The sequence below is a fragment of the Octopus bimaculoides genome, chromosome 4 (genome assembly GCF_001194135.2).
Source record: "Octopus bimaculoides isolate UCB-OBI-ISO-001 chromosome 4, ASM119413v2, whole genome shotgun sequence".
Classification (NCBI taxonomy): Eukaryota; Metazoa; Mollusca; class Cephalopoda; order Octopoda; family Octopodidae; genus Octopus; species Octopus bimaculoides.
The window spans coordinates 76,347,109-76,358,527 of NC_068984.1; the positions used below are offsets into that span (position 1 = coordinate 76,347,109).

Consider the following 11,419-nt stretch of genomic DNA (forward strand, 5'->3'; position numbering starts at 1 on the left):
AAAGGATATTGAAGTTGAGAGGTTTCAACTGTCTAAATCCACTTTTGATCTTCAGCCTTTATGTTGTCAATCTACTTGCTAAAAATTGCTGCCAAGCTTCTGTCCTGTAACACAGCCTTGATACATTTAAAAAAGAGGAAGGGCAAGCACATATTGGATAAAGCATCCTCAATGAGACAAGACTAAAGAAGCCCTCACAACCCCACACTTTCTCTGCTCATGTGCCAACCACTTTACTGGCTGCATTTTTCGTGACATCAGCACAAGTGAAGCTGTCTCATTCACCAAATCATGCTTTGGGGAGTGTTGTTTCACAGCACCAGTATGGGGAAGGGTATCTTGTATGCAGTAAATGTTGAGTACTCAGTAACCTAAGATATGTGAACTGACATAAGGAATAGAAGGTAGAGCAATAGCAGTAGAAGAACCAGAAGTGAGTAGCTGAGAATGGCTAGAGTGTAAATGCAGAGAGTACTCAATAACCTACAGCATCTACATTTGCTCAGATGGTTGAGGTAGAGAAGAGGGGAAGGAGTGATAATATCACAAGGACCAGAGTGGCTGGGTGAAAGGAGCAAGAGTATGATGGAAAAGACAGAGGTGGTGGTTATTTGGTCAGTAGGGGTTTGATTGGCAATAACCTTAGCCTTTGACAACAGGAATGGGATCTTGTTCAAAATGGGGGCACCAGTTTTCATTTATGTTTTATGTAGTGTTTTTGGTACCGAAAGACTTTCAAACTTCGTATACTTATCTATTTTGTGTTATAGAACAGAAAAAAATTTTTGTATTCGAATTTATTTCATGTAAAAAATTGTCTTATTTCGATAATTTCAACCAATCACTGACAAGTATTCAGCTGTTTACACTTACTCCTTTGGCAATTTAAGCGGTGTAAAGCGTATTTAATCTCCATTACTTCTGACATTTTGCAGAGAGGCAACACGCATGTGTTCGTTTTCCCTAACCGACTTGTTCCTTCCCTCAAAAACCAGGCCTTGTGCCTATAATAGAAAGGTTTATTAGCTACTGCCAATATGCTTCAGCCATTTTTTGTCAAGGAAATAATAATTTTATCACCGCCAGAATCGTTTGAGAATCGTTTGTTTACGTAGTCAGCACTTAATTTTTACGGCTGAGTGGACGTCAGTCATTAGTTAAAATTACAGAAATACGACAATTTTAACATGAAATAACTTGCGATGTACGTTTTTTTGTTAAGAAGACTAAGAGAAAAAGATGTTTTATATGACACATTCTACCAGTGTCCCAAGTTTCAAAGTGTTTCGTTAAGAAAATACTGGTGCCCCTGTTTTGAACAAGATCCCAAGAGTGTTCTGGATGACAGATAAAGCTTAGGATTTTTTTTTTCATGTATTGTTTGACTAATATAGACTCCTCCTCAGTATTTGTGTACAACTGTTTGTCAACTATTCTACTCTTCAGGTGTTTTTAATCCTCTTTATTTTTCAGTTGTATGTTTAACCTTTTAGCATTTAAACCAGCCAAAATATTCTATCCATTTTATGTTCAAACTGGCCAGATCCAGCCTCTCACACCTACCCTACACTATCATTCTAAAAATAAGCAATCACATCATTGAAATCTTAAAGCTACAAGATAATGCATGTTTAACTAAAAAGAATATGAATAAATGATCAATACATTTAACAGAGTAATATGAATGCTAAAGGTTTAACATTATAATAAATTACCTTTTTTTTTATGTTTGTAAACACTAATTTTCTAATGTAACCTCTCTTCTCTTCAAAAGTACAAGTGTATTCTCCACATTAAAGTGTCACTCACATATCCGAGGTATATGGTGCAGTTGCTGTTACAAATGCAAATATTCCAGGTCACACTCTAAAATTACACTGTTCATTTGTTTGATTGCTGCACCCTCACTCAGAAATAAGCTACAACTCATTGATACATTGTGTCCCCTGGTATCACTACTACTGCTACTACTACTACTGCTACTACTACTACTACTGCTACTACTTACAATGCTAACTTCTATATTAGAATTGTTGAAAATTATTCTCTACTCCTGTCTAATCCTACCTCATTGAACTACCTTGCCTCTTCTTGACCCTGTTATGTTTGCTCCTCACACAAAGCACCTTCACTAACACTTGAAAAACTTTACCTAAATAGTTATTCCCAGAACAATAAAAGCAGCGAAACACCATTCCTTGGAACACTTTACTTGCTTACATCTTTTCTATAACCATTCAACAATAAGCAGTTCAAACTTAACAACAACTGCGTCAACTTAACCTGTCTTTGAGCGACTGCATATTTATTGATATTGCTTTTCCTCGTCAAGCTATGACACTCTACTCCTTGTATGGCATTATTTTCTCTTTTGCTTTTACTCTACACCCTCCTCCTCCTCTTCTTCCTCCTCTTCTTCTTCCTCCTCCTCTTCCTCCTCCTCCTTATTATTATTCCTGAGACTTGTTTATTTAACAGGTTGAAATGGTGTTTGTTGTCAGTGCCAGCATATTCCTAGCAACCCTTCTCCCAATCAGGCAGTTCACAGAGCATTTAGGTAAGTATGCCTTCTTCAGTCTATCAGTAGCTCTTCAAACTGCTATTTCATGCAGGGTGCACTAGTGTTTCTGCAGAACGTAGCTCTAGTTTTTTCATAGAAATCTAGATTCTCCCTCTGCCTTTAGGCAGATGTTTGCTCAGATCTTTTTCTTTTGAGATGCTACCCACTTGCTCTTCCTATTGAGTCACCAGCCTTAGAACGGACACAATCAATGTCTTCACAATGAAATGTAGGTCTGGAGAGATTGTTGAAATGCTAGAAATCAGGCAGGTAGATGTGTGCAAGAAGTAAAATGAAGAGAAGCCACTGCCAGATTTCTCAATGGCAAGGAACAAAGATTTATATTCTTCTGGGTTAGTAATAGTGATGAAGGTGGAAGGTTTGGGCATTCTTTTGGCAAGGAAATGGGTAGATAAAGTGATTGGGGTAGTCAGAATGTACAATAGGATAATGAAACTGAGACTAGTCTTGGAAAATCAACAGCAACATTTATCACTGTATATGCTCTTCAATCAGGACTCGCAGATAAGCAAATGGACTGATTTTACCAAGCCTTTTTTGTAGATTGCCTTGATAACAAATGACAGTGACTTTAACAGGCATGTTGGCAGCACCCCAATGGATGCCATGATGTACATGGGGTGCGGCTAAGGCTTTGGTTCTAGAAATTAAGAGGAAAGAAGTCTCTTGGGGTTCTGTGATTCATATAATCTGATGATCTGCAATTGCTGACTCCGAGAAGTCAGCCAGGGATAGACAGACTCTCGTAAATGTAAAGTCCTTCCCAAGTGAAGAAAGTATAACCCAATATAGGTTAATGACTAGAGACTTCAGACTTAGACCTAAAAGAACTTGGAAACCAGTCTGGAAAAGGAAATCACAGCAGCTTAAAGGTCCAGTGAACAGTCAGAAATCCAGGGAAGTACTAATTGAAGCATTTGACATGAGAGAGGAGGAGATAGGGTTTTAAAATGAAGAGAACTGGAAGAGTAATGGCCCAAATCTGTGGGTAGTACAAAGTACCAGCAAACCAAGAGTGACCTGGTGGTGAAACAGTGTAGTAGACAGAATCATGTTATAAAAGCAAAGAGAAGGTTTGGAAGGACTGAAAAAATGGGGGCAGCAGAAAATTATATCAGGTAGCTAGAAGAAAAGCAGTGGTAGGTGTGCATAGCAAGGGATAAAGTAGAAAGTAGGAGGTTTGCTAATGTTCTACAATGAGTGGATCAGAGTCTTGAGGTGTCCTAATTTGTAAAACAGTGTATCAGAAAGAACCAAGGTGTTGAAGAAGAGAAGTGTGTGGATAATGGTACACTTGCATTTAGAGATTCTGAAAAGAAAGGCATGGAAGTGCTACACTGAAACACTATTAAATGTAGAGAATGTATGGGAAGATTAGCTATCTTAGTCAACAGCAGTATATGTATAAAGTAATTAAGGATATGAAGGCAGGTAAAGCTCCTGGTCCATCAGGTATCACTGTGGAAATGCTTAAAATATCTGGCAGATTTGGGTACAGTCTGGTCAGTTGTTTAGTTAATCAGGTTGTACAGGATTGTTATTCTGCAGATTCATCAGTGTTTGCTTATGTAGAAATATTGTGTTTCCATAAAGCCATAATATGTATTGCACATTCCATGATCCCAGAATATTTAATGGAATCTAAGTGTTTCATGTAGAATCCTAATGTTTTTGCATGAGTCTGATATTTCTGTCAACTCTTTAAATCAATGAAGCTACTGTTGAAAAATGTCATAATGTTGTGAATTAAATGACTGGAATGATATGCTTCTTATTACCTTCTCCAAGATCATATAGCAACAATATTAGCTTTAAGCTTTCAATCGGACAAATATGTTTGCTGCTTACAACATATTTTACAACATATGCTTAAAACATACTTTTCGTTGGAGCCTATGTGTGGTCACTTGAGACCCACTAGAAACAACAACCAAATCTCTCTCTCTCTCTCTCTCTCTCTCTCTCTCTCTCTCTCTCTCTCTCTCTCTCTCTCTCTCTCTCTCTCTCTCTCTCTCTCTCTCTCTCGCACATGCGCACACATTACACTGTGGTGTTTTAAAAAGAGAAGGACATATTGGATAATGTTATCTTACTATATGCACTGTATCTGGAGGGGAAAAATGTGTTGATTGCAAATGGAATGTTTTTGATTGTAGATCTGCTTGATCAGGGCTAACCTTAGAGCTAAGAAATAACAAAAACAACTTTTCTGTGCAAACAAGGAAGCATTTAAGCTGTCATTTGATGGCTACCAAGAAATACCAGCCAAATCTCCTTCAAGTCACACTCCTGTTGTTTTCATGAAAGTAAAGTCACATTCGATCAGGTAGTCCTAGATACATTTAACCTGGGGCTAAACAATATCCTCAACTTTTCCTTGCATCATGTTTACAATATGTCAAAGTGGTAGAATTTGAATATCAAATGGCTTGGCAAATACACCTGTACAACACAGATTGATTGTGTCTATCAAGAATTAATTGCATGTGATTATTAGGAGAAGCCATTTTTGTTTCTAAGCAGAATTAGTTTTGTTTACACTCACCTTTAGCATCTAGATGTAAATATTGGAAAAAAAAAATTTTTTTTTAATCACAAAAGATGAGGTTAATTAATAGTCTGAGAAATTACAATTTTATTGCAACCTGATTAAATAAAATGCTAATTTTCTCTTGGTTTAGAGACTGGTGTGTGTGTGTCTGTGTTTGTGTGTGAGAGAGGGTGGGGGTGGGCTTTCAGTAAAATTTGAACCAGTGAATTTTGGTATCATTCAAAAGTATTTTGGGTTTGAGTAACTTATAAAAACATTGTTTTGTGATAATATGTGTGTGTATATACATGTATCTACGTATGTACCTTTCTGTGTAAATATGTGTTATTTATATATCTGTACATTTATGTATGTATATTTACTCTTTCATGTACATTCAACCATATATGTTCACTCACACATACCCCATTCATTCATGCATACAAACATGCACACACACATTTACTCACATTCAGTCTCTCTCATTCTTTCTTCCTCTCTCTCTCTCTCTCTCTCTCTCTCATACTCTGTCACTTACACAGACACAGTCATGTTTTCACATGCACTCATACATCAATTAAGTCTCACATAAAAACATACATTCACACATGTACAGACCTTCACATGAACACAGATTCAATACACTATTTTTCTCTTTGTTTCACAATATTTCATGATCTATATATACATACATACATACATGCATGCATGCATACACACATGCACACTTACATACATACGTATGTATATATATATATATATATATATATATATATATATATATATAGAGTGTTATATTGTGTCATATTCATACCTTATAGAGAAATAGACAGATATATTAAATAATAAATATATTTTATATTGTACTGAGCTATTATATTTAACACATTTATCTCATAACATAGAAACAAGGATGTATTTCATAATATATTTATGTTGTATCATATGCACAGACAGATATATTTACTAATACATTTATTTCATGTAATATACATCTTTCATGATGCATTTATTTGATATTTTACATATAAATAGATCTCTTTTATAATCTGGGATTTTGTTCTGGCTTTATATTATATTGTGTACGAAAGTGTATATTTCATTATATATTTATGGTCTAGTGTCAGTATGACAAAAAAATTGAAGTAGAAGTGATGATGTTGATAATTATGATAGCAATGAAAAGAGAAATGATAGGAGAGTATGATGATGATGGTGGTGGTGGTGATGATGTTGATAGTCATGGTAATCTTTCTCAACTGCATTGTGTTGTAGTGATGGTGATGTGACAACAATTATACATTGGATTACTTTATACCCTAAATAGAGTTATGTATAATTTTACATAATCTTAGCTATTCTATAATTGTCTTATATTGCTATGTTAATTACTCACAGAATTATGTGAAATTACAAAGTCCTGTGCTCCCATGTCCTAACCACTTCATTCATTCATTCATTCATTCATTCATTCAAAGTCCACTTTTCCATGATAGTATGGGTTGGATTGGGATGTATTTGAGGCGGGATTTGATTACTGGATGCTTTTGCTGTCACCAACCCTTATCTGTTTACCAAGTGTAACAAAAATTAATGAAATAACTTTGTTAGTCAACAACTTCTGAAGTATGAAATGCTTATGCTGCAGACAGTCTTCCTTGAATTCAAATCTGGATTGTTTAAGCTTCAAAGTCAAGATTATTGGCAAATGATATTACTACATTTAGTAATATTGACTAGAGGTTATTGCCACTAGTGATTAATAATACTATATTTGGTAATATTGAGTAGTGTTATTTTGACTATATCTCTGAACTCTATTAAAACACCTTTACTCTTTACTCTTTTACTTGTTTCAGTCATCTGATTGTGGCCATGCTGGAGCACCGCCTTTAGTCGAGCAAATCGACCCCAGGACTTATTCTTTGGAAGCCTAGTACTTATTCTATTGGTCTCTTTTGCCGAACCGCTAAGTTACGGGGACATAAACACACCAGCATCGGTTGTCAAGCGATGTTGGGGGAACAAACATAGACACACAAACATATACACACGCATACATACATATATACATATATATATATATATATATATATATATATATATATATACGACGGGCTTCTTTCAGTTTCCGTCTACCGAATCCACTCACAAGGCTTTGGTCGGCTCGAGGCTATAATAGAAGACACTTGCCCAAGGTGCCATGCAGTGGGACTGAACCCAGAACCATGTGGTTGGTAAGCAAGCTACTTGCCACACAGTCACTCCTCTGCCTTTACTAGTTTTGACATTAGTTTTTGATAGGTGGTGATAGGCAAAAAGAAATGTTTAATTTTCATGCTTAAAGGGTTCAGGAAACATTCTAGAACCTTTCGGTGGGCTTATAAAAACCCTGGAGATCAGTTCTTGATAGGAATTTTACTTATTGTGGCTGGATGCTACATGTCTTTAGACCAACATTTAAAATCATTTTCATCCTCCAACTTTCTTTTGGGATTATTCCTGTTGCACCAGAGACTGCATACTAAATGAAGTGTCTCAGCTTCCATGTTTTGACAATTTCATTATTTCTTAATTTGTACGCATAACATGCATATAACAAATTGTACATTATGTATGTTAAAAATGCTTATTGAAGATAATGCTCTCGCTTATTAATTATTCAATGTTGAACATAAAATGATTACAAATCTATGACAGGATGTTAATTACTTGAAATTAAGGATTACAATAGATTTCAGACATCAGAAGTTACTATAATCAGTCATGTCATCAATAATTCTGGAGCAGCTTTTGACAAATTCATTATGCAGTTTGAAAGATATTGTAGACACATAAAAATGATGAATTGTATTTATTTTCATAAAGTCTAGGTGATACAGCAGCTGGTTTCTATGACAAAATAGAACAACCTTAAAATGGCATTTGATACTCTTCATGAGCAAAGCATTTCATAGCACCTACAATTACTAGAAGCAAAAATATACTGAGAACAAATAAAATCATATTTGTTAAAACAACACTTTTAGCAACTTGTTAATAACTTCATCAGTATTCTTTGACAAATATCAAAACACTGCATAAAATTTATATATTTAAATCCACAATGTGAAATTCAAAAATCTTCAAAAACATGATGCTTGATTCATGCAAATATGCACACTCGTGCACATAAATATAAATGCATACACGCAGAGGAACACACAAAAAAAATAAAATACTGATTCATCAGAATAAGTATAGATAAATTTGCCGTATTTTTTTTTTCATTTTTTTCTTTTTTACCAAAAACATGTTCACAATTACATGTATAAAATATAATGGAAAGCTCTCTTCAAGGCATTTTGTATGCTAACTCCCATCTCTATGTCTACTTTCACAGGAATTTCCTACCAGCAGGTGGTTCGGCTGAGATGGCTAAGTGGCATGATTACAACACTCCTTTGTTATCAAATCCTGAATTACTATGGGCTTACATCGCATTATCTCCCTTGGCTGCCAGCTGGCATTGCAGCACATGTTGCTTTCGGAGTTTTTCTCAGTAGCATTCGATTCAAGGTAAGCACCCTACCTACTTACCTACCTGTCTACTTATACCAGTGCATTATAGGAGAATGTAGTTAATTATCCTACATTCATGCATGTGTGTATGCATATATACATGTATACACACACGCACTTATAATCATTTTATGTATATGTATGTATGCATGATTATTTATATATATATATATATATGTTTTTTATGGTGCACATGTGGATATATATTTTTATATATACTCATATTCATGTATGCATATATATACTGCATATATGCATATTCTGAACACATTCTTATTTCCTCAATGAGGCTTCATTGTTAATGCCAATACAATTGTTCATTAAGATAGATAGAAAGTGGGGGCTACAGTGAAAAGATTTGGTGCCTAACACAGCAGTCTTGTATAAGGATTTAATGCTAGGAAATTCTTCATACTGAATGTTACTTGGCAAAATTCTTATAAATATTCATAAGTTTTTTGTTTACTGATTCCACGTAATCGAAAATGAAAATTACATTGGAACAGGATAATAAGAAAGCTGAAACTCTCTTATCTTACCTAACAGGATTAGAACACCCTCGTTTCTGTCACTAGTGGTAACGCGTCTTACATTTTTGCATCACATGTGCTACACAGGACATGTTTCGCTGGTGTCCATGCATCATATGTTATGCACATTCCCAATTTTTTAAACCACTAGAGTGAAAAGAAATTTTTGTATTACTCATAACATATGAAACAAAGGTTAACTAAAAATCTGAAAACAAGCATGGGCATTTACGACAAACTTATAAAAATGCTTTGTCCAGGCAAAGGGTTAATAAACAAGTGTGAGCTAAAAAGGTAACCACTATGTGTTTTGCAACCAAATCTTTCTCAAACCACACCCTGCTTTCATAAGAGAATGTGTTCCTAAATGCACTCTGAATGACAGCTGGGATAGTAATGGCTGGAATACCTTTTGCTCAATCAAAGCTGATATGGGGTTAATGTTCTGGCCACTGAGGTCTGCCTTGACCACTGATACTGTGACCATCACCAGAATCTATAGGGATACAGTTATAAACTTGACAGTCACACGCCATGTGATTATTGGGATAGTACTGTATGGTTCTGTCATAGGAATAGGCATATACTATAACTCTGCTCCATCAGAGCTAACATTGGGCTTCAGGATAACAATAACAATAATAGTCTAAGTTTTAAGTGAGAGACAGAGAAGATAAAATTGAGAGAGGGAAAGCAGATGAGTTGAGAGAAAGACCTTTCTTGGAGAAAAGATCAAGCAGATTAAGAACAGTAAAGAATAATTACATTGACATTTCATTAGTTTACAGTGTTAAGTTCAAACTCTTTGGTCATATATAGACTTCTCTTACAGACTGCACCAAGTCTTCAGTGGTGACCCCCAGCAACACAATGTATCCTGAGACCAATGGAATTTTATTTAATGCTGAATGTCTGTTCTATCATTTTGTTTTTCTGATATTGCTATTGTAGTTATTGTTGCTGTCATTGTTCACACTTGCATTACTGTTATATTTATTAATATTGTAAAAATATTATTGTTATATTTGGGGATGGTCATATTTTTTTTCCCAATTAACCATGTGCACTATAGTGCATGTGGTTAACTGGGAAAAAAATATGACCATCCCCAAATACAACAATAACTGTTTCAACACAAGATTTCGCATTCAGGAATCTTGCAAAACAAATACATAAACATTTTAAAATATTATTTTATTTATTGATCACTGTTTTTTATTATTATTATTATTTTGTTTTATTTTCTCTTATAGAATTTCTCCCTAGCTGGCTTTGCAGGCCTTTCACTGCTTCACAGTTTCTGGATATCCAGAGTACCCTGGTCAATTAAGTATCCTTTAACCTAATCCAACTCCCTTTATGTGTGTGTGTGTGTAAGTTTTAATTGTCAGTGGAATGATAATCTGGAATGGTTGAAACTAATGTAGCAGGTTTTTATATATATATTGAATCACAGTTTTGCAAGATACACAGCCTACTAACTATAGTCTTTCTGCTGAAAAATAAATTCCTAGAACATAAAGGTTTGCTGTTTGATTTCTTTCCTAATGGAAAGCACAGAAAATATCAACTAAAAATCATAATATAGCCATGATACTGGCAAGATTTCAAGATTTCTGCTGTACCAGTCTCTAAGTTATTGGATGCCATACCGCTTGTGTTTATGATATTAGAAATTATAAGCAGCAATTTGACATAAAAGAGCAACAATTGTTATTCTCTGTCCCAAACTGGCACTTACTCTGTTGAATAACATTTGCATTAATATTTTGAGAAGTTAATTCAATCTCAAGATTAGTCCCGGAATCTATTGACTCAGGTGGAAGAGTGCATACCATCAACAAAATAGGTTTTTTTTTTTTTTTTTTTTGGACGTGGGGTGGGGTTCTTGAGAACCCCCAAAAAATTTGGACTTATCATTATAAAGCTGTTGAAACAGTTTGGAAATAGTTACTTTTTCTGCATATTACAAAAGCAAATGTATCTTCTTGTAGTAACACACTCAGCTTAAATGTATACATGTGTGATTAACCTTAAAAAAGAAAGCTTTTCTTCATATATATAAAATCAGTGAATGTGTTTCACTGAAATAATATATGTTTACGAGAGCTTGACAGGCTTCTTCAGCCAGCTGGTCATGCTACTTCAGGCTGATGACAAGCAAAAACTCAGAAACATGTCCCTGAATGCAGGCTAGGCTGGGTGGAGGTGCTTGTC

At 34.9% G+C, this 11,419-nt stretch overlaps 1 protein-coding gene across 1 annotated transcript in view; it reads left to right on the plus strand.

The window, feature by feature from the left end:
* LOC106878824 (uncharacterized) overlaps window positions 1-11,419 on the plus strand; it is a 241,418-nt gene that overhangs the window by 201,573 nt on the left and 28,426 nt on the right. The window contains exons 8-11 of the mRNA XM_052967637.1: window positions 1,766-1,858; window positions 2,479-2,557; window positions 8,494-8,669; window positions 10,456-10,532. Of these exons, the coding sequence (XP_052823597.1) occupies window positions 1,766-1,858; window positions 2,479-2,557; window positions 8,494-8,669; window positions 10,456-10,532 (425 nt within the window). The remainder of the gene's footprint in view (window positions 1-1,765; window positions 1,859-2,478; window positions 2,558-8,493; window positions 8,670-10,455; window positions 10,533-11,419) is intronic.